The 23,546-nt window shown below is 36.7% G+C and overlaps 2 protein-coding genes and 1 long non-coding RNA gene across 4 annotated transcripts in view; 2 read left to right on the forward strand and 1 right to left on the reverse strand.

Moving 5' to 3' along the window:
• Positions 1 to 90: 90 nt before the first annotated feature.
• Fen1 (flap endonuclease 1) lies at positions 91 to 1,564 on the forward strand. The gene is made up of 2 exons (XM_068290241.1): positions 91 to 336; positions 401 to 1,564. Exons 1-2 carry the CDS (start codon positions 255 to 257, stop codon positions 1,483 to 1,485), a joined length of 1,167 nt encoding a protein of 388 aa, XP_068146342.1. The 5' UTR covers positions 91 to 254; the 3' UTR covers positions 1,486 to 1,564.
• Positions 1,497 to 5,086, reverse strand: IntS8 (integrator complex subunit 8). Its single transcript, XM_068290240.1, is given in 7 exon segments — positions 1,497 to 2,246; positions 2,309 to 3,188; positions 3,246 to 3,909; positions 3,911 to 4,193; positions 4,248 to 4,362; positions 4,429 to 4,800; positions 4,879 to 5,086. Coding segments are annotated over 7 exon segments (3,012 nt in total). The 5' UTR covers positions 4,994 to 5,086; the 3' UTR covers positions 1,497 to 1,663.
• A 67-nt stretch (positions 5,087 to 5,153) lies between these two features.
• Positions 5,154 to 23,546, forward strand: part of LOC137577574 (uncharacterized) — a 122,127-nt gene continuing 103,734 nt past the window's right edge. Inside the window, exons 1-2 of one of the 2 annotated variants that reach the window (XR_011032430.1) lie at positions 5,154 to 5,623; positions 12,075 to 12,106. This is a non-coding gene — a long non-coding RNA (uncharacterized lncRNA). The remainder of the gene's footprint in view (positions 5,624 to 12,074; positions 12,107 to 23,546) is intronic. The other variant, XR_011032429.1, reaches the window with a different exon arrangement.

Consider the following 23,546-nt stretch of genomic DNA (forward strand, 5'->3'; position numbering starts at 1 on the left):
TTTTTTTGGACTCCAAATTGCATGTATGCGTGTCCCTGTATACGGTGTACTCAAAGTATCGATAATAGTTTTTTGCGCTACGCCAGCGTCTCCAGTTGCAATCGCTCTGGTCACATTATTTATTGTGCCAAAAAAAAAAAAGCGCGCGGTCTATGTCGAAGCAAGGAGGAGGATATACATAAACTCAGACGCTGGCGTTATATCAACATCTTGCAAATATTTTCATCCTCCATTTACATCTATAAGCCCCTGCCATGGGAATTTTGGGCCTATCCAAGCTAATTGCCGATTTGGCTCCCCAGGCCATACGTGAGAGTGAGATCAAAAATTTCTTTGGTGAGCTACAAATATTTATAGATTTGTTGAATGGCTAATGGTTTCTTGATTCCTTTATGACTAGGGCGCAAAGTGGCCATCGATGCTAGCATGTGTCTTTACCAATTTCTCATTGCTGTGCGCTCGGAAGGTGCCCAACTTGCCACGGTGAACGGTGATCCCACATCACATTTGATGGGAATGTTCTATCGCACCATCCGCCTGCTGGATAATGGCATTAAGCCGGTCTATGTGTTTGATGGTAAGCCACCAGATCTTAAAAGCGGTGAATTGGCCAAGCGCGCAGAGCGTCGCGAGGAGGCGGAAAAGGCTCTGAAAGCGGCCACGGAGGCGGGCGATGAAGCTGAAATTGAGAAATTCAATCGAAGATTGGTACGTGTGACCAAAGAGCATGCCCGAGAGGCCAAGGAGTTGCTGAAACTAATGGGTGTGCCCTATGTAGAGGCACCCTGCGAGGCCGAGGCCCAGTGTGCCGCTTTGGTTAAGGCAGGCAAGGTCTATGCCACGGCCACCGAGGATATGGATGCTCTAACCTTTGGTTCCAGCAAATTGTTACGCTATCTTACCTACAGTGAGGCTCGAAAGATGCCAGTCAAGGAGTTCACCTACGAAAAGCTGCTCCAGGGACTTGAACTAAATCAAAGGGAATTTATTGATCTCTGCATCCTCCTGGGCTGCGATTATTGTGAGAGCATCAAAGGCATTGGGCCCAAACGTGCCATCGAGCTGATCAATTCCTATAGAGATATTGAGACCATATTAGATAATTTGGATACCAGCAAATACACCGTCCCAGAGAACTGGAACTACAAGGTGGCCCGGGAACTCTTCATAGAACCAGAAGTGGCAGATGCTTCTGCAATAGATCTCAAATGGACGGAACCCGATGAGGAAGGTCTGGTTAAGTTCCTGTGTGGTGAACGTCAGTTTAGTGAGGAACGGGTACGAGGTGGGGCCAAAAAGCTATTGAAATCTAAGAAGGCTCAGACTCAAGTGAGACTGGATAGTTTCTTTCAAACATTGCCCAGTTCCCCCAATGCGGTAGCAGCTGCCAAGCGCAAGGCAGAGGAGGCTAAAAAGAGTGCCAACAATAAGAAGGCTAAAATTGGGGGCGGCGGTGGTGCAGGGCGTGGCAGACGCCCTAAATAAGTTTTCAATAATTACACAAACATTTTTTCTTGTTTAATTCTTATTTCTAACATAAAAAACACACTTTTGTAACTTAAAACTATCAAATTGGTCTTGATCTTAAAGGGGAAGGGTTCTTAAGGTGAAGTTGAGGGTGGATGAGGATGATGGACAGGTAAACACAATCCGCCTCCTCCAACTACAGCAAATACTGTTTAGCTAGAGCTCGCAGGAAACGAGATTTCCTAACCATGGAGCTTTCCCGTTTGATCTCTTCATTGTTATTCGCATTCAACTCCAAAGTGCCCATCATGGAGATGGCCTCCAGCTTTCGACTATGTTCACCACGTTTTGCATGTAAATTTACAATGAATTCCAATAAAGTGGTATCCCATATGCAGCTATAGTACGCATCCATGGCATCGGTAAAATTTGAGGATTTCTCGCTTAGATTCTTAAAGACAATACCATAGTCAATCTCCTCGAGAAATTGACAGAGCACTGTGGCCTGCATATGGCAACCCAAATTGGCGGCACAGCGTATCATTTTACGTATGACATAATCATCGGCCACATTCCTTTGGAGAGGAAGGGTGCAATAGTCGGTTCCCGTGACCAGAGCATTGACATAGCAGCGCATGGCGGATTCATTGTTACCAATGGCCAATTCTAAATCTCCTTTCATCTTTAGCCACGATATTGTCTGGGGGTAATACGACAGAGCCTCCGATAAAAGCCACTGCAGGGTTTCGCAGATGCTCCTTAAACTATAGCTGATGGGACTGAAAGGGCAAATTGATGAGAATTGAATTAGACATTCCATGAGATTTATCTTGGTACTCACTTATTAACACTCGTGGGCCATAGCTGCATGTATTCGCAATTAAGGTCATGATTGGGATCATCTTTTAGAATATTATGCATCTTGCCCAGCATGGAAATTGCCAGACCAAAGATACTCTGATGTCGAACACGTTGGAGGAAAGCTTGCAAGGAACTAATGCCCCCGCCACCGCCTCCACCACCGCCATTGGCCCTCTTGGGTACATTTAAAAACATGCTCAACATCAGTTCCCAGGCATCCCGGCACACTTTCTTTGGTCCCTTCATCTTTTCCATTTCAATAAATGTTGCCGCAAACGAAACGGGCAGCTCCAATTGACCAGCTCGCTTGTCCAGGTAGAGAAGAGGTGCGAATTCCGTCAAATTTAGCAACATTATTGCACAATTCTCGAGAATCTCCAGGCGTGGTATAACCGAATCTCCCGAACAAGCACCCAAACATTGCTTACATCTGCCACTCAGGGACTGCAGATCCAAAGGTTTCTGATGCCACTCCTCCAGGCATTGAGTAATCTGTATGTGAAGAATCTCCCAGTTAAGCAGCTTGCCCATCAATTGACTATTGACTGGAGCTGGTTGCTCCTTACGTTGAATTTCTGATTTCAGGACACTTAACATGGACACGGCATCAATGTGATTGCCCTGATTGGCCAATTCACGAGCCTTGCCGAGGAGTACATAGCTAAAATCTTGTATAAAGCTAGCATTCATAGCCATAATCAGGGATTTAAGCGGCTGCGGCACATCCCATGCTGGATTAATGGCCCACAGAGGTTTACCCGGCTCTGTACCACACAATTTGACCAAGAGAATGCGCACTGTATTGGCATTGGAACAGCTAATCAATTGCCTCTCCAAGGCAGCTCCATCCACACGGGTCACTAAAATGGGAAACGGATGATTACTATCACATTAGACGGAGAAATTATTGGACTTACTTTTCGAGTGGCATAGCCAATCATTAATGTTGGCTAAAGAATTGTTTAGTGCCGGCAAAGAGGACTGCTGCAGTTGTTCTTCCAAATCCTCCAGCTCAGCTGGTGTAAAGATTTTCAATTTGTTTACAGACTGAAGTAATTGTCGTCCCTGATTAGTGCCTTGATTGCTCTGATGATAAATGAGTATGCCATCAATGAGAAAATGCTTGAGAGCCGTCCTTCCACCTTGCCGGCAATGTGGTAGAGCTGTCTTGATGCCCTCTATAAGAGGCGGCAGACAATCCAAATCTTTGAACTTTTCAAAGTACTCCATTTGACCAAAAATGTCGCCCCACTCGTAGATATTTCGCACCACATTGAGGGCCGCTACCTGCATAGGCAACTGCTGAGAATCCTTGAGTGAACCCGCCGAAATGGCTGCATCCAAATCCAATTCCAGTTGTCGTCGACTAACCAAAGGAATTTCTCGCTCTCGATTATCCAATTTCAGAATGGGCAACAAATCCGCGAAATTATTGAGCATGGACTTATGAAATCTCTCCAAGAGTGTGGGTTTTTGTGAACTTATGCCGCATGCCTGGAGCAATCCCTCCAGCTCTTCGGCGCGTATATGACAGAAATGCATATCCGTCTGTTTGGGAATAGCTTGGAGATTGCTCCGACAGGGAGGCAGCTGCCTCTCGGGCTAGAATATATTGTTTGGTAAAGAGATAATAGTGAGCCAATTCGAATTGTAGCTGAGCGCGCAACTCCTGGTGTGAGATCAATCGCATTAGGTCATAGTTTTGACCACTGCCCAGGTCATCACATTGTAAGGTCACAAAACTATCATAATGGAATACATAGAAGGGTTTCGCCCCAGCACTGGAGGAGGCAGAGCAAAGTTGCTGCAGATACTCTATGGAAGGTTGCGTTGGAGTGTCCAGAAATTGATCAACACATTGATACCTATTCGAAAGGGGCATTAGTTCCACTAGGATTAGTGTCATTTGGCTAACTCACATGTTCATAGGCCGTGGAGCCTTTAAAGCATTCTCCTTGATTAACTGCATTCGGAGGAGCATTCTGTGATAAATGGTCAAAGCAAAACGTGCAGCATGCTCATTCCCACTGGCCGCTGTAACAAAAAAGAATAGTTATTATTAATTAATCCAATCCAATCCCCTCCAGAATATTTTCTCACATATTTGCAAATTGAAATCACTAGCCAGTGGTATCGCCACTGGTCGCCCATAGCTGATGGTACATAAATCACGCAGCAGACCAAGCTGCATGACCACTGGAAGCTGCTTTTCCAGCATATCTAAATCCCACCTCAACCATGTGGCTACTTTTAATTCCAGAATCTTGAGGGCCAACTGTTTACGAGTTAATTGCAGACCCACTGGTTCGCCGGGAGATCGAGGCATTTGCAGTGCCGCCGAGGCACTTGGTGTGTTTGCTACTCCCGATCCCGGCAAGCTTTGCAAATCACTGCCAGGTGTCACCACCGACGTCATCACCGTATCCGGCGTCATGCTAATAAACTGTATAATCAAATCCACAGCACTGGGCTCTAAAATAGAGGAACAGAAAATTGTCATTCAGTTACAAGTGGTTGTGTGTGGATGTGGCTTTCGCTCCAAATCTTTACCGGGATTGGGACGCTGCAAGTGTTGTGTTATCTTGTGCGGATCTAGCAGGAATTCAAACCAGAGAACTGTTTCCGCTGCCAATGGCACGGCTTTGGGTTTTAGCGGATCATCCATTTCATTAATTTTAATAATTTTTTTGTTTGTTTTCTACTAAAAAATAATAATAATTGCGGAATCCAAAGATGGTAAATTGTAGCCCTCAACCCCACCGATAACTTAACCGATTACAAATTTGACAATCGAAATATCGGATATATAGAAATGGCGGCATTTTTCAACCTGTTGCAAAGTAAAATGCAATTTGCAATTAATAATCACAAGTAAAATTAATTAACCTGTATGCTATTGTGTCATTTATTTAACAATTGGATAAATGCTAAGCATGCTGAGATTAGTTGGTAACTCTAAAATGCCGTTCTTCGGTTGATTTCGTTTTCCCGTTTTCGGCAAGTTTAATTTTTGTTGGGTGTAAATAAATAAGATCAACTTAAAGTTCTAAATAGTCATCATTGTTTTTCCTTGACTTTGCGAAAGTTATTTTGTGTTAATGTAATAAAAGAAAAGGCAAAAGATGCTCAGAAAAAGAAGGTAAAGGTTTAGGGGGCAGCTAAGAAATTTTTTTTTTTGGTTTTTGTTTTTGTGATTTTTCAAGTGCAGTTAAATTGTCAGAATGAACATGTGTAATCAAGTTTGTGTGTGTGTGTGTGATTGAGAAATAAAATTCACAGCTAATAAAACTAAACGGTAAGTTTTCATTGATTTCTTCGTTCCATTCCACTCCTTTGTGATATTCTCTTTCATTCTCTATCCTTTAATATTGTTCTCACTGAAGCTGGATCAAAGAAATTATGTACATACATACATACATATGTATGTATGTACATATGTATGTTTAATACAAATGTAGATTTCTTCTTTTATTATTCAATACTTTAGCTCTATTTAGAATAGCGGCACTTTGGTGAAATGTTCCAGGCCTTTAGATTTCTGAGGGAGGATGGGCAAACTTTCACGTCTTTATCCAGGGCGGTATTTTGAGTGAATGCGGGCCTGGTTGTGTCAATATTAAGTCACTTTGGTTTTCCTTCATCATATTTAAGCCTCAACTGATATTACACATACATACATACATACATACTGATGTACATACATATGTACATACATATGAACTTTGAGAGATTCCCCCATTCCCGTTTTTTTGTACTTTCCTCCTAATTCCAAGCACTTTCCAGACTTAACCCGATTTTCATTTCTACCAAATCGGCGGCAAAACCCCACCAATAAATGTTAATTAATTTCATAGTTTCAAACTTTTTTTATTTTTTCTTTTGATTCTTTTATTTATGCTTATGATCGTTGACACAATTTTTGTTGAAAGTCATAAAATTCTAATTTATATCACCTTAGCGCATAAATCGATAAAAGAGTAGTACATATTGGATGGATATATAATCATTTCATGCTTTTCCCCCCCTCCACCGTTTGTAGTTCATTAAAAATGTAAAATAGTTTTTGTTATTTAATTTATGCAAATATTTGTGGTCTGTTTCTTTCAAATACAGAGTGAGAAAATTTGCATATATTTGAGATAGATAGATACTAGAGTTTCCTGATTATTTCTTACAGTGTATAGATGTCTCCGCCCTAAGTTGTGGAACTTTATGAGCATTTCGGAATATGTTTTGTGTGTGTGTGTGTCTTTGAGGCAGGTGATTTTATGCAAATTATATGCTTTCAGACCCCAACCGATCCCCCCTGGCATCTCATCTTCATTCGACTAGCTTTGAATTTTCTGGAAATTTTTTCTGATCTCTAATCTCTACACTAAACAAATTATGCAATCGAAAAATGTATTTTTTTTTTTGATTTTTTAATATTTCCATAAAAATGTCAAATCAATTTCAGAAAATTCGTAAATTTTCTTAATGTATTTTCTTATAAATAATCTTTTTTTTTTTATATAGATTAATGATCTAAATTTAGATGCCTTTGCCTTGAAGCGAAAGAAGACTAACGATATTCATTCATGGTTTTTCACACACACAGAGACACAAACCGAATGATCCACTTTTGTCTATTATATTATATAGCGCACCGATTCTCTGCCTGATCTCATTTTGCCACAAACAAATCGATTCTAATCTGCCCAACAAAAGTTCACGAAAGTTGACTCCAAAGGAATTTTTGTAGACGCAAGACAGTTTTGAATTCTCGATTAGAGCGAGAATATGTCGAAATCACAGAATATAAATATGTATAAATAACACTAATTAAGCGCCTGCGCTTGGCCCCATCCTCCAGAGGGTTATCTTACTTACAGGTTAAGGCAACGATGATGATTGTGCCATATTTTTGAAAACTGTTTCGAAGTAAATTAATACTCATTATGAACAAACAAAACATTCAAATGATCTATTGAAAGGTATTTGAAGATTATAAAATGTTTGAAAGAATCTGTGACTCTCATTTGCTTAAAAAGTTATTTTAAATACAGTTTTTTGTTGGATATTAGTGGATAATAATAGGATTCTTTTACACATTTTTTAAGCTGCATTTTTCAAAACTTCAAGTCTCATACTTAATTTTAATAAATTTTTTAAGAAGGGTTATTGAATTTACTAAAGTGGTTCAAAATTTAAAATTTTTTGAGTATTACGAAATGTTTAAAAGGGTCTTTAACTTTCATTTACTTTATTGATATTATAGGATCACATTTTGAATATTTTTAGCTATTATTTTTTAAAATTGAAAGGTTTCACAAATTTTATATCCCTAAAACCTTTGAATTTATCAATCACGAGTGCAAAATTTACTCACTTCTTTTCCCCCCAGGATAAGGAGATTTCTGCAAAAAGTCTAAAAGTTTTTACAATTTTCCATTCCATTGATTTACAGTTGGCAGTATTTGCAGTGGTGGGCATAGCACATTATACTGCCAGATAAAAATCGGGCTTCTTCTTCAAAAAGGTATCGAAATTTGAAGAGCATCGAAATGAAATTTCCCAACAGCCAGTAACTAGTTTTTTGTGTGAAATTTTAATTCCTCTCTAATTATTTTAGTTATTACTAAGTACGTTAAAGTCGAATCCATTTTCCAGTGATTTTCACCCGTAACATTTTTAATGTTTTTTGGACTCACTCATAACTGTTGCTAAGGGGGAACTCAGTCTCTAAGAGAGTCTCGAGTCGAATCGAGTCGAGTCTTAGAGGTCTATCAAATATTTGCATAATATGCCATACTTTGTTCACAAAATTAAATATAAATGTATAAATTTGATTGTTGTTGTTGTTGTGGTTGAACAGACAACTGGAATTTAGTGTGTTTTTTTTTTTTTTTTTTACTGTTAAACGAAACGAAAGAGAACAATTTATGGATTCTATTGATTGGTTTCGTTTGCTTTTTGCTCTTGGAGGGGGTTTTGGGTTTCTTTTTTTCTTCAGATGATTAGCATATTATGCAGGTTGGTTGAGATCGAAACCAAATGAAACGAATCGAACTGGGATCGTCGGCTAGTGCCATTCACAAAAAAATATATGTCTTTATATATATATATTTATGACTTTGGCCTAGTGAATTTGTATGACAAAAAGATGTAGAATAAAAAAAACCAAAAAAACAACTCACATGACTCGAAAAATTGCGTTCGAAATGGTTTTCAAACATTTCTTTCCTGGCCGTTCTTTTTTAATTTTTCTTGATTTTTTTTTTGCTCTTTGTTTTTCTCGTTTTTTATTTTCTGTTAATATTTCGAAATGTCATTAATAATGCCATAAATTAACTAAATTCATTGCTATTGCTAAATCTTTTTTTTTTTTTAAATGTACACCACGAAGAAAAAACCACGATGAAAATATAAAAAACATTTTCTGAAAATGTTTCAAAAAAAAAAAAAAAAAAAAAAAAAAAAAAGATGGGAAGAAAGAAATTCATGTCTGTTGGTGGCAGGCGGCATGGAAACAACGACACGAAAATCTTTCAACAATGGTTGACAGCATTCAGAGGACGGAGCATGGGGGGAGGAGGACAACGCCTACCTCCTACGCAGATCTTCATCGAGGGACTTGGGGGTGTGGGAGGGTTGAATGTGGAGTGGCGGGGTGGGGTGGGGCGTGTGTGTGGCAAAAGATCTCTTAACTTTTGACTGAAATGAAAATTGTGCCCGAGATTTTCATTTAGAAGAAACGTTGGGGCTGTGGTTGGGGGGTAGGAAATTTTGTCGGTTTGCCGTGTCGTCGTTGATGGGTTCTGAAATGAGGCGAATGTTGAAATTATTTACCCCCCTCTACAATCTTACTACAGACTGAGATCTGTAAATTTGAAGTTTGTATGAAAGATGAAATACTCTGAAATATTCTAGGAATTTATAGATACACGAAATGGCAGGAAGTTATAGGGAAATGTGTATAATAGGATCCAAATATATACATTATACTATTCTGAGGGAACTATACAGAAACAAAGGTTTGATTTTTTCACCAAGCATACATGAGATGAGATACATACTTACTGGCCACATCGAAAAGGTCAGAGAATCACCAGCTGATTCTCTAGAAAACTGTTATGATCATCGATGATCTGTTAAAAAGCCTCTGCAATAGCGAATTGCATACCCTTGAAATAGCAACACTTTCTTACCGGAACTTGCATAGACATACCCATTGTCCTTTCAGTTTCAGTAGCTCATCAACTTGAAAATTGAGCACCTTGGCTGTCATGAGAGGGACTGAAAACCTTTTCTTAATGGTACTTTTCCGAATAACTTTAGAATGGATTTCGACAGAGTTGTTTGTCTAATCCCTTAACCTGTAGACTCACTTTTTAAACATCTTTTTTAAGGTAAAGGAAGCAAAACTAGAAATTGAATAGTTGGGGCTTACATTTTCCTTTAAATTATGTTTTAGAAAGAGACTTGGTAGGAAAAACTTGACTTAATCATGAGCAAGATAGGTAGATTAGAAGCATTCTGTTTGTACTTAATATACTTAATAATTTTCCTTTCGACTTCACAAAGGAAGGACCCGACATTCAAAAGACTCACATATGGGAAAGAGTATAATGGAAATTTGTCGTTTGTCGCCGCCGTCGAGTTGATTTTTTGGAAAATTGTTGGTTTTTTTTTTTTTTTGTTTTTAGAATTTTCTCTGCTTTCTGGTGTCGCCACACTCAAAAATTATTCAACACAAGAAATACCATGCTTTTTGTCTGTGGCATTTGTAGTTTTGCACGGGATTCTAAAAAAAAAAAAAACCGAACTTTTTGGTATCATTTTCCAACGTGTAATACTTGCAATTAAGCGCTTTTCTTTTTTCCTTGGATTTTCTATTTTGGTCCGCTAGGTTTTTCCTGATGACAATCTGTCGTGACGGTTCGCTGGAATTCTACTTGATGTTTTCAGTAGGAGTAGGAGTAGGAGTAAGAGGAGTTGAAGCGAATGAATGTGAATTAACTTACAACTAAATTCCTGACATATTTCTAAACTGAGCATATTTCTAAATTAAAGTTTATTTGAGAATATGAGATTAGAATTAGAAAAGAAATGTGACTTATTTTTAAAGCAAAAACACTTCAAAAACTTACTTAAAGGAAGACCTATTTACTCTTAACTTATTCTTTGATATAGAGTGATGGAAAAAGTCAACTTATAGTTAGAGGAAGAGTCGATTTGTATAGAGTTTTCGAATCCTGAATCTCTGACTTCTACATACTTTAATGTGAAACCAATTTTATTGGTTAAAAATCAAATTCTATTCATTGGCAAATCACTTTTAAAAGCAGTTCAAAGCGTTTAAAGAGTCTTCTTACCGCCTTTTAAATTCATGTTTGTATCTTTCGAAAAACCAAATCAGTATCTTTGTTGGAATAGAAGGGATCTAGATTTGTTGTTTTGGTGAGCGGTGGAAACGATTGTACCTACATATGTGTGTCTGTGTTGGATCGCCGTCATCATGATCAGCATCCCAGCATCAAGTTCATCTTCACATGCCAGTCACTTTGTTTGGTTTTTACCGTTCTGCCGAACAAATCAAATAAAAAAATAATAATAAAATATATTGTAAAAAAAAAAAAAAAGAGAATCTCAAACATTGTAGTCGTTACCCAGCAATGACACACATTTGTCAAAACGAGCTCACTTCAAAAGGCCGCCAAGAGTCGTCGTCGTCGTCTTCAGAAGAACAAGAAGTGGCCCCAGACAATGGGAAGTTGCTCATAAATACATAGACTTATATAGATAAAGGACGGGTAAAGGTGATGAGGTGAGGACTGTGCTGGGCAGAGGAGAGAGGAGGGGGAAGCAACAAGTGAAAGACAAATGTGCTAGCCATCAATTGTCAAACCTGACGGATTTCCACTCGTAAATAGTGTGAAATTATTTCACAATTTTTTTTGTCGTTTTATTTTTCTGTCTTCTTTATGGTTTGTTTGTTGTATTACTTCTGTTCGATCCACATTTAATTTTTTATTTATATTGTTGTTGCTTTGTTTAATTTGGCACTGCGCGTGTTCTTTCAACCATAAATTTACAAATACCTATCTCTTATAACCATTTCCAAAAACCTGGAACGAACCCACAAAAAAAAAAAAACAGCTGAACATTTAATGTTGCGGACATAAAAAGAGTATATAAAATGGTTTTTGTTGTTTTATGTATTTTATTTTTATTATTGAAACAGTTGGCTTTCGATTCAGTCAAAAATACAAAAAAAGAGAATGCATTGTACTTGTCTACTCTAAAAAATGTCTCTGTGATCATCTGAATTGGAGTCGTTTTTTTTGTTTGTCAGTAAACGTGTTTTCCGGATACACTTGGCCAAAATATTGACAGTTCCAAATACCTTCATAGGTAGAATTAGCCCTAGAAAGTAGGGTTAGGTTTTTTGAACCGAGAATTAAAAATGTTGAGCAATGTTATTTAGAATTTCGAACAATATAAATTGTTTGGATTCTAAACTTGGCTTAAGCTATTTTGAAAATTTGTTCTAATGATTCTAAGTTTGATATTCTAAATATAGTAAGTTACTATAAGATTCTTATGGATTTGATTGATATTAACTTGATTGGTTTAAGGAACTTCTTTTGTTGTTTGCAAAATTGATAATATTAAATTTAACATTTCATTTAAAATATAGATGAGTATTTATTATTTTCTTATTAATATTATCATCATCAAATCGATGATTCTTCATTTAATTTCAGATTGTTTTTAACTTTAATCGCTTTTCCTTTGGGTAAGTATTAAAAATTATAATTATTTCCTATTAGAGTATTGCAATATTCCTCTTAGTTTAGTCAATATTTTTACAGTTTCTCATCTATTGACAAGTCAATTGAAATTTTTGAAGAAACAGACTTTTTGTTTTAGAGCTGCTGTTGTTGTTATTGACTTTACGGAAATAGAAAAAGATCCGGCAGAACTTTTTGTTCCTCTTTTCAGGGCTCTTCTTCCATTAAAATGTCATGATGAGGGGAAGGCTAAGCAGGAGGCACCTGGCTGCAAAGAGGTGGCAACAGGTAGCACACAAGCAAATAAGAGTCATGAGTCAAGGCAAGAAAACCATTCTTTAACTATGTATACTCGTTCTGCTGTTCTTCTCTCTGTAATTATTTATGTGTGAGTGCACTTATTAGTCCGTCTGTGAGTTAGTCTGACGGTCTGGCAGTCTCTTCTTTCTTCTGTCTGCCGTTACATACATATGTATGTACATAAATAAATCCTTCAGCAGGCTCGTCAAAAACTGTTTACCATGATGGGCGTAAGTGGATTTGACAACTGTCAACTGGTCGGCCAGAGGTTTGGTTTGGGTCTCCTCACTTGGCAGGGTCTCTCTCATTCCCTATACATGTGGTTGTTGCCTCTTGCATGCTAATGACATGTAGTTGGAGGATCATTTCGTTGGGGGACAGCACTTGACCGTCTCCTTTTTTCTTACTTGCTTGCTTGATGATCGTCATAATTTGTATACTGCTCATTAAAAAGCCATAATAAATATCCATCTACAGAGTATTTATTGATAATGCCGAAACAGGATATCGAATCCTCTTGCATTCTTGGATTTCAAATTTATTGTATATGAATTCTCTTATCAACCTTTGACCCATCGCAAACGATGCCAGGGTTCTTCTCTCTGGGGGGAACAACAGGTGTTTAGTTGTTAAAATTTATGAAACTTTTTAATTAAGCCTCTCAACGAACCAAACCTATGCATGTGAAAGGTGGCGGAGTGCGGGGGGGCGACTAATGAATTAACTTGAAGCGCATTAACCATAAATTTTAATTATATCCAGCATATACAAAGTCAGCAGCAGCGATTAACAGAAAACATCTACAAGAAACTCAAAAATATCAGGGTCTAGGAGGGGTTGAGGGGCTCTGCCGTACAAAATCGAAGCTGGAAGTATGTCACAAATTAAATATTCAAAATAACCCAAAAAAAAAAAAAAAAAAAACGAAACTAAAGGCGAGGCAAGGTGAAATGAAGCGAAGCAAATGGCCCTGCCTGGCTCTGGCTGTGGCTCCTTTTCATCCATCGACCACGATCGATAATAATAATAAAAATGTAGAAAAGAAAAAAAACAATGCGAGAGGGGAAACAAAAAGCAAGAGTACATAAATTTTCGTAACACCAGCCAAAAAAATTCAATTCAATTGCCTGGCGAGACATGATGGTATCTCCATAGATGGAGATGGTTTCAACTTATGGGAGATCTTTACCGAGTTTAGTTTTCGTTCTTATGATGGCTAAGTTTCCAAAAAAGATTAAAACTTTACATGGGTAAATGCTTTATGAACATTTTGTCTGCAGACAATTGTAGTTTACATCTTTTTATTGAAACCAAATCTGATTGTTACCAAGAAAAAGGGTGATCAAATGGAGTCTTGTGATGATCGAAAAAATATGAGTTAAAAAAGTTGACGATCTCATTCAGTGCTTGACTGAATATTCAAAGAAATAATCCTTCAATAAGGATGCACTGTCCAATGATTCAGTCATTCATAAAGGTTTTATGGGAGTCATAAGAGAATCCAGAAACTTTTGAAGTATTTAAACCCATTATTGTGCCTTGGGCTCCGAGCACTTTTAGTTTTTACTAAAGACCCTGAAGCTATCCTATTCTAATTTTCCTAATCCTAATCCTATTCTAATTTTAAAACCCAACTAGAAGACGACTGATAAATATTGGTTCTTATTTTGTCTTATAATGTTTAACACGAGTTTTTAAAAAATGTAAAAAATTTCCTGTTATGCCTCTCGTGTCACGTTGTCATCTTTGATTTGCAAGTGCAATGACCTATTGGCCGGTTTGTCTCCTTACCTAGTCAAGCAAAGCGTCCTCGAGCCTAAGTCTCAATCCCAATGCGAATGCATATTTCTTATATTTTATGTTTGTTGGCTTTGAAAACGCTTCATTGGCTCACAGACGACGACGACGACGACACTAGAGAACTAGAGAAGGAAGACAGAGGGAGAGAGGGTAAGATGGTGGTCATATGTCGAAGGTGTCAAATTACATGCTAAGCATATGAACCTATGTGGACATGCTTCATTGTCGCCTTTGGATTTCCTCATGGTTTTTTCATAGTTATCATCATGAATATGAGAGGACTTGCAAGACAGAGCCCAACTGTCTGAGGGACTACTTAAGAGGGAGAGGGAGACAGAGCTAAATCTTTGCCCACTCCAAAGGTTCTGCCTCTAGTTAAACTGATTAATTCTTTCTGCCACTCTACGTCTGCTTCTGCTGCTGATCCTTACGAGTTGATTGCGACCATTATTAAACGTAAATCAAACAATTTGTCCTAAATAAGTCACGTCTGCATATTTGTGAGTTGCCAATTGTTTTGCCCTTTTCTGGGGTTTCTTCTCGGACCATCTTTTATTTATTAACTTGAAACTTTTGCTTTGGTTCGGTGTCCTTTTTTGGTCATGGCGCATACTTTTGACTTTGGTTTTGTTTCCATTCTTTCCTTTCGGTTTGTTTCCTTCGCTCCTCGCTTTGGCGTGCTCCCCTTTTGTTGTTATCGGTCGCATTGTATCTGGGCTTGTAGCTTTTAACCAATTGCCTGGCACTTTGCGGTCGACATTTTAACAGGCCATAAATCTGTTTTGGTTTGCTTTGCTTTGCTGTGTTTTGGTTTGCCTTGGTCGTCGGTCGGTCGGCTCGGTCCTAGCCCAATTTCAATTTCTTTCGAGTGCCAAAACCTGACAACTTTGACACTTAAAACCGTTGGATGACTCCAACTGAGACTTGGCGGCTGCAAATCATCTCGTAAAAATTTGTTCAAAGTTATCCACTTGTTCCTTTTTTCCTGCCTGCGGTTAACATTTTTTGATTTTTAGTGTTTAGTTACGGTTTGACTTGAGTAGAACCACAGAAACATTCTCTCCTCGTCCATTTTAGTGGCTGTCAAAGATCATAAGAGATACATTATTGAAATCCCGGGTCAACTGGTAAAGATGTGAACTTCTTGGGTTTTATTTGTACATTTTTGGCAGCTTGAAAGCTTGTTACGACAGTTCAGAGAGAGTTAGTCAAAATATTAGGTGTTAGCTACTATATTCAAGTATTTTGGGGCATTTTTTATTGCTCCAGTCCAGAAGAAGGTTCTTCATTTCTTAAATCTAGTAAAGTTGTTCCAGCCTAAATTTGCTTCCCAAGACAGATGAACTTTAACTTTTTCTAAATATATTTTCCAGGCAGAGGATCCCTAAATAATTGTTAAAACTAATAGTCAATAAATATTTTTATTTTTGCTGGCCTTCTTTTTACTCAATTAGGTTGAAGGGTTAAAATAAAAAAAACCTTTTTTAATGAGAGTTTCAGTTCAGTTTTTTAGTGAATTCATGTTTATTTTTTTTTTGGAAAAGGCCTTTTAACTTTTGGAAACTAATCTTTGACCTAATAGTTAAATTCTTGTCTTGTTTTTGTATGTTAAGGAACATTGAAAGTGTTCATAAGAGTTTTCTCTTGAGTATCTGTTACCTTAACCGTGGTGAATAAACTAGACTTGTATTAATAAAAAAGTGTTCTAAACCACTTCGTGGTCTGATTTTTGGGCGACTGAGCTCTACTGGAGCTTCCAAACTTACACCCTGTCCCGTTAGATAATGAAGAATCTATTGGACCTGCTTCGTCATTATCTTAAGCTGCACATGAGTATATGAAGGTCTCATTCCATTACTAATGTTTCTTTCTTTTTGGTAAATTTTGAAACCACATTGAAGAGATATTTCATGATAAATTGAGTAAAAATCACATCAGGGACCAACCCTAAACACTTGTGACCTTAATTTTATTCCCTCCCCACCTCGTGCCCACCTGTAATAATTAAATTTGTAATAGTTTTGAAACTCTTGTAATTAAAGAAAGTTCCCAAAACCATTCGAAACGTTCTTAGTTACGTCTTTATATATATCTTTTTATTATTATTATTTTAAATAAATTTATAAAATATACATTCAGGCTATTATTAATTTAACATCATATAAAACAAATAAATTTACCTCTTATATTTATGGAAAAATTCTTCATGTTTGATAAGTTCCTTAAACAGCTTTTATGAATTCACTGAAATCTTTGGCTGACTGCTTTTGAAAACATATTTATAATGAATCCTGTAAAATGACCAACCATTCTTATGTATAACCTTCACTTTTGTCTGTGTGTGTCTGTGTGTGTGTGTTTGTGGAGCTCTCTTTTGGGGAGCTTCAGTTTTTGTTTGTGTTTTTTCGGTGCACATGCGCAAAAAAGTGCACGCAGTGCTCATAAATTTTTCACACCTTATGATTATCGTGCAATGTCTGCCGACCACTTAAGATGCACACACACACACACACGCACACACTTAGTTAGTTACTTACAAGCAACAATTGCACTCTGGTAGTTTAATAAATACTTAATTTTTATCATGACCAATGCATCGGACCTGGACCTGGACTTGGACTTGCAGTTGGACTTTCTGTCTCATAGAAAAAGTTCTTGAACCTGTTTCAAACTGCAACTCCGATTCCCCGACATCGAATATTTATGAATAAATTCCTTACTCATACTTTCCTCATACAATATATGTATGTAATGCTGTGTGTGTGTGTGTTTGTATGTATATTATTTTTGTGATAAGGTTCCCCTCGATCTTGTTGGTCCCGGTTTTTGTTTTCTCTTCTCTCTTTTATTTTTTTTGTCTTTATCGACGTTTCGCTTGGCCGCCTTTGGGTATTTATCAGCCAGCACTTTACCCTCTTTTGCACTTGACTTTTGGTTTTTTTTTATTCTTAATGGCTTTTCTGTCTAATATCAGGGTATGGGGATATTTCGTTGATTTTTCATATTTTGAGACCTCACAAGATTTTCAGTTTTGATTTATGTAAAAAGATGTGAGGCTAATTTTTTTGCCATTTTCTACATCATAAAAGGAATGTGAAATGATTATTTGCATACTTTGCTGATCAGAAGGAATGATGGGACTATAGTTAGAAGGGATCAAGGAAAATTCTTTCCTTGATGATGACTCAACAAATGTGCTAGCTCCTTAACTAGGTATAGTCTATGGTCCAGCATTTGCATTAAAAAGTAAGTTCTAAGTATAGAATCATGGTAAAACAGCAAGATTTTTCATTAACTCTAATTGGGTCTCATTCTACATGACACTTTTTTCTGTCCTTTTTATAGAAAACCTTGCCCTTCTACTTAGACTTTTCTGAGATGAGCAAAGGGAAACCAATTTTCCAGAAAACATTGGCAAATTAATTTTCGAAAATGCAATAAATAATTGATTATGATTATAGTCAAATTTGTGTTGGCGTCCAATTCGCCCATGCACTTACTGACTTCTTAAGAATCACGTTGGCCTTAGCTGATCTCGCCTTGGTTCAATGTAATTGGCCTTACTCGGGCACTTAATCAAATGTTGAGCCAACGTCGCTGGACATCAAGTCAAGTGCAGTCAAAGAGAAAACCTACACGCATTTAATTAAAAAAGGAAACTATGACTATGACTATGAGTATGGCTAGGACTAGGACTAGGACTAGTGGTAGCTAAATGAAGATGGTGGCTGGTAAACGTTGAATGCTGGATGACGTTGACTGTCGTCCCGTGGTGGAGAGACCCAGTCAAAAATGCGGCAGCTGTCTTCCCCAAACAGCCTAAGAAGACAACAAACGACATGGACGACGATGACGATGACGATGACTACGAGAACGACGCCAGGTCCAAGCACTTGTCACTGATCTCTTCTGCTGGCGTTTCATTATCTTTGTCTGGTTTGCCCCCGATCTCCGATCTCTCCAGCACAAAGAGGGAGGAGTAGTAGTGGAAAAGGGCCATTGAAACCCTTTATTTGTTCGCTGCTTTTAAGCAAATTACAGCTTTTGCCGTCCACCATCTAAAGGGAGATAAAGAGAGAAAAGGGCAGAGACAGAGAGAAGGTTAATTTGGAAGCAAACGAAGAACTTTTAAGTTGTTGTGCTACCTGCTGCTGCTGCTTCTGCCACACCGTTGCAAGTGCATGTCCCTGGCCATGGGGCATTCAGTCATCGTGTGTGTGTGTCTTTTGAGTGAAAACCAATGCCCTGAAACCTGATTACGTGTATTCATAACTTTTGCTTAAGCACACGCAAATGCTTGATAAATGTTACGAAAACTGAATTTCATTTTTAATCTCAATATTCAAATGAATTTTGTTTCCCAATTTGCACATTATAAAATATAATCATGAATTAAAATGAACTTCTTGGAGTACATTAAGATATTGATCGACTGTGAGGGTAAGAATAATTCAACAAAAATATTTTCTACTCATTTCAGTTGACTTTTAGTTAACTTTGGTATCATTGAAAGGGGCTTGGGTTATATTTCTTAGTACATAGACTTAAATTTCTAGAGCACTGTATGTTTTCTTAGTTTTCTTATTTATCTGAATTCTTTATTATTTCATTGGTTAAAAAATTGTCCGTGTATCGTTGGCCTACGGTGAAAGACCACTTCGATCTATCCATCTAAATATCATACTATCTATAAGTTCAGAGCTATATCCATCTGTATTCATCTTTCTACCAATCTATCTACATATATCCATGTATGTATCAAACTATTTTTCTATATTCGTCTATCCATCTTTTTATCTCTCTATGGATCCATCCATCTGTCTATATATTTTCCATAAATTCCTTGGAGTTCTTTCTTATCAAATATAGAATATCAAGAAAATTGTCTATTATGTAAATGATTTAAGCGGAATATTTTAAAACTTCTTTTTATTTTGACTAATTAGCAAACTTTTAGCTTCACTTTAACTATCACAAAATATACATGAAAACTTACTGAATTTTCGAATTCAACACTTTTAGTGGAATCTCAATTGAAAAATACTTTTGGTTGATCATTTGTCCGCTGACTATTAACCATATGGCGTTGTTTTTATGATCAAACATTGAATTTTACAGTTGTCGTAGACATAAAACGCAACTCTCTGCGGTCCAAAGCCAAGGTAAAGTCACCAAAGAGCATTGAGAGTCAATTGGTATGATCCTCTGTCCCCCAAACTCACCTGCCCCCCGCCCACCTGAATCTGAGCTACCTCCTGACATACAGTTAAACGCTTCACCTGTTCGCGCAAGGCGTGTGCTTGTCTTGCCATTGCCATAACTCTGGGGAAGGTAACAAACTCCAAGTGGAACTGAGGAGGACTGAGACTGGCATGGGGACTGGGGACTTGCAACTTTTTCTTTTTGACTTGGCTTTGGCATTGCCTCAAACCCCAAACCTGGCTAGCTGGCTGGGGCTGGTGCTGGTGCTGGGGCACATGATGGCGCGAGAGAGAGGCGTTAGTTATTCCAAGCCAGACGACTGCGACTGCGCGTGCTTCCTTGCCTGACTTGGCTGGCTGTTTGGCTGCTGGTTTGCCGGTTGAAAAACTTGTTTCGATTATGAAAATTCCAAGCATTAATAACTCTGTTCGGCTCAGGACGGCGGCAAACTTGCTACAGAATTTTTGTTGTGCTATAAATAAAGCAAACGAAAAGAAAAAAAAAATCAAAAAAAAAAGAAACTTTGATTCGAATCTTTATTACCAAATGCAGAAACTGGCCAACAACAGTAGCCACACAGAGACACAGAGACAAGTGGCTACAAGCAGAATGAAAAAAAAATAAACATTTTATACAAATTTATATACTTAAGTTTAATGAAAAAACAAAAAAAAAAAATAGTATTTAATTTAAACTAGCTGCGGGTTCAAAAGTCTGCCAACAATTACAACAACAATGCCAACAAAAACCATATGTTAATAAATACAGCAACAACTACAACAAGTTTTAATGACCAACACTAGGCAACACAGAAAAATAAAATGGGTATTTATCATGGATCACGTCATATCAGAAATATTTTAACAATTGCTCCATAAGCAACTCAAAATATTGGAGAATGTTTTTAAAAACTTACTTTTGAGTAATTACTTACCTTAATTATTAATTCTTTTAAAAAAATATGTCACCAGCTGCATTAAAGAATTTAATGAAGTCATTTCAATTACTTTTTGTATGAAATAGCTTAAAGATATTTCAAACACGAGAGGATACTTAAAAGTAAGTTAGTTGCTACAATTTTGTAGTCTTTTAGTCGATTCTAAAATAAGTTTTTCTTTTATTAAGTAATCATAAGCTTTAAAGTCGTTTTTCCAATTTAATTTATCTTCGTTGTATTTGTCTATTAATATAAAACTTATCTGCTTATATGTATATGTATATGTACATATGTATATGCTTACCTAACTGTTTTCGCTTCGTTTAGTTGTAATTCCCAACTGGTTTAAGGGTAAAGATTTGACATTCTGGTCTACTGTGGATAGAACTTGATGGTTCTTGAAAAAACTAGTTTTAGAAGATCAACCTCATGCCAACCTAGCCTCATATATAAAAATGTTCATAAAATAATTCTTGAAAAATACTTTTGGAGAACTTTCCATACTACGAGAGAATCTCTTCAGCGATCCTCTTTTCACATGAAAATCACGAACTTCTCCGATACCCAGAAATACTGCTTGGAATATCAGTCCGCTAAATAACTGAATAGTAGTAATTCTTATCACTAGCACGTGCTAGTCAGAGGTAAAAAATAACTTTCTATTTCATTTATTAATAACACTTGCCTCATTTCTGTTTCTGATTAAGTCAATTGCCATAATTTACTTAAGATTATTGCTGTATTAAGATTTAAAGTAATTCCATTGTGAAACACATCAACTTTGTAGTCTAGTGTCCATAGAGCCCATTAACCTGTTGCTATTTCTTCCACATTTTGTGTTAAGGTTCATTGCAATTTCTATGCAAATTTATCTAATTTTTTACGTGTTAAACTTATACATAGTAAGTGAGTAAGTAAGTATATATATTTGTATATTACTTGTACTTGTCGTCCATGTATATACATATAGTCAGGGGCGTATAGTTGGTTTATTTTTTTCCATATGGCAGAAAAAAAAAGGAAAGAAAAATGCATTTGCCCATGCATATTCATTATGCACACATTTCTTGTTGTCTGTTAATTGTTCACTGACTTGGCAATTTCAAGTGGGTAGCCAGCAAAAAAAGAGTGGATAGATCATACTCGGTTCCAGTTCCAGTTCCTCCAGTCTCCCCAGAAGACCAGAAGAAGAGAAAGAAAGAAGGAGGAACAGAATTCGCCTCTAGCAGCAGGTAGATTTTGGTTGGAGGTTTTTTTGTGTTTAGTTTTTTTTTTTTTTTTTTTTTTGTTAATTTTCGTTTAGGCTAACATAAAATGAAAATTTGTTCAGCATCATTTACGTTAATTTTTGTGATTAGTTCAACTTGGGTGGAAAACAAAAACAAAAACTAAAATGAAACGTTAAGTTTTTAATTACGACAAAAATTTTTGGAATGAGATATTAGACACAGTATGGAGAGCGTGGAACCACACCACCAGCACCACTAGCACCACCAGGTGGTATTCGTGGCCCCAATGCATAAATACCGAATGCAAATTGCAGGCCATGTCATAAATTTTCGCTTTACAAATATGTTTTTTTTTTCCCCAATGATAATAATACTATTTCAACAACAACAACTTAAAAAAAGTTTAAACGATGTCGACCAGGTCAAAGTAGATAGCTTCAATGGATGATCGGGTTTAACCAGTTGTCATTTCCGTTTCGATCCCTTTCATTGCCCACACCACTGTCCACGCTCTCCTCTATTGTCTCCACTCTATCTGGAATTACTTTGAGTTTAATTATAAATTTTTTTTTTTTTTAAGTGATTATCTTGTTTATATGGTTAGAGAGCCATAAAGAAAATGGATGAAAAGTTGTAAATTAAATTTTATGGAAATTATAATCGTAAATTTCAATTGGAGATATATTTCTAATTTATTATGATCTATAGTTTTGTTGCCAGGCACTAAACAAAGCTTTGTTAGTAATTTTTTTTCTATTCTTTTAATGCGAGATGGTCTAATCTATTCTTGTTCTTTGTTTATTAACTTTGTGTATGAAAAAATATATCGATGGAGATAATTGTAGGACAAGATAAAAAGGTCAAGATCAGACTGGGTATAAATCAGTTTGTTCTTTTCCAATAATAACTTTTCTTTTAATCTTCTTTAGAGAACTAACGAAGATAAACCTTGAGTAAAAAGATAAATAGAACTGAGTACGGATTCAAGGATTTAAGATCAGACTAAGTACAGATCATCGTGTTTAATTAATTACTCTTAATAAACTGCGTCTATGCTAAATGTTTAAGACAAGATAAAATGTGATCTTGTTTGTGACAACAAAGGAACGAAACAATCTAAAATCACAGATCTTCCCTTTCTTAGTAATTACAGTTGCTTGAAATCTTAGGTTAGGTTTTAAATTAGGATCTATCTTCTAAGCCAGAGATAATATTCGAATCGGCTTTGAGGGCACTAAAATACAAAGCATTATCTGGTATCTCGGGATATGAGATCGACCTATGATATCATATAGGCTAGTACAGTTGCTTCACAAAGAAAATATATAGAATATTCCATAACACATTTCCTTTGTGGAAATTGAAAGATAGAAAACTCTTTCTATAAGGAAGTAACTAAGAACTATGAACTATAACTAGTTTCTTCCTCAATAACCACAGTTGCTCTTATTTTCTTTTTTAATAAACAAAGTTGCTACAAAAGTTGTTTATCGATCTTTTATGACTTTCATTGACCAAGTACAGTTAACATAAAAGTTAATAACATATGTACTCTTCCTTCTCCTTCTCCTCCCCTCTACTTCTTCTTTGTAAACCCAAAAAGCTCAGTGATCTTCTTTGCACACAAACAATGCTAATTTGAAGCACTCGAGAATGTTGATCAGTGATCAACGGAGCGATGCAATTCCCGCGCATGCCAAATGCCGTCGCTAAAGACCTGGCGTCCAACTAATACACGGATAAAAATCAGAAGCAACTTAGACCAAAATTATATAAAATTAATTTACTTTCATTTAAACAAAAATCTCACTAATTGAACTTAATGAAATATTCATCCTTGTTAAGTTCCTTTTTAAATCAAAGTTTCGTAAAGTTTTCTCCTAGTGTACTTGGACTCACACAGTAGCTGAGTAAGGAATGAGGGGGGAGATAGAAGGACGGATAAGTAAACCTTGAAATTGCAGGTTCAATTATCTG

The sequence above is a fragment of the Drosophila tropicalis genome, unplaced genomic scaffold (genome assembly GCF_018151085.1).
Source record: "Drosophila tropicalis isolate 14030-0801.00 unplaced genomic scaffold, ASM1815108v1 contig_593, whole genome shotgun sequence".
NCBI classification, from domain to species: domain Eukaryota; kingdom Metazoa; phylum Arthropoda; class Insecta; order Diptera; family Drosophilidae; genus Drosophila; species Drosophila tropicalis.

Bases quoted from the DNA above. Each gene is read 5' to 3' on its own strand.
- Fen1 (XM_068290241.1), top strand. From the start codon at position 255: ATGGGAATTTTGGGCCTATCCAAGCTAATTGCCGATTTGGCTCCCCAG. The intron at 337-400 runs GTGAGCTACAAA...CTTTATGACTAG, and splicing joins TGAGATCAAAAATTTCTTTG to GGCGCAAAGTGGCCATCGAT.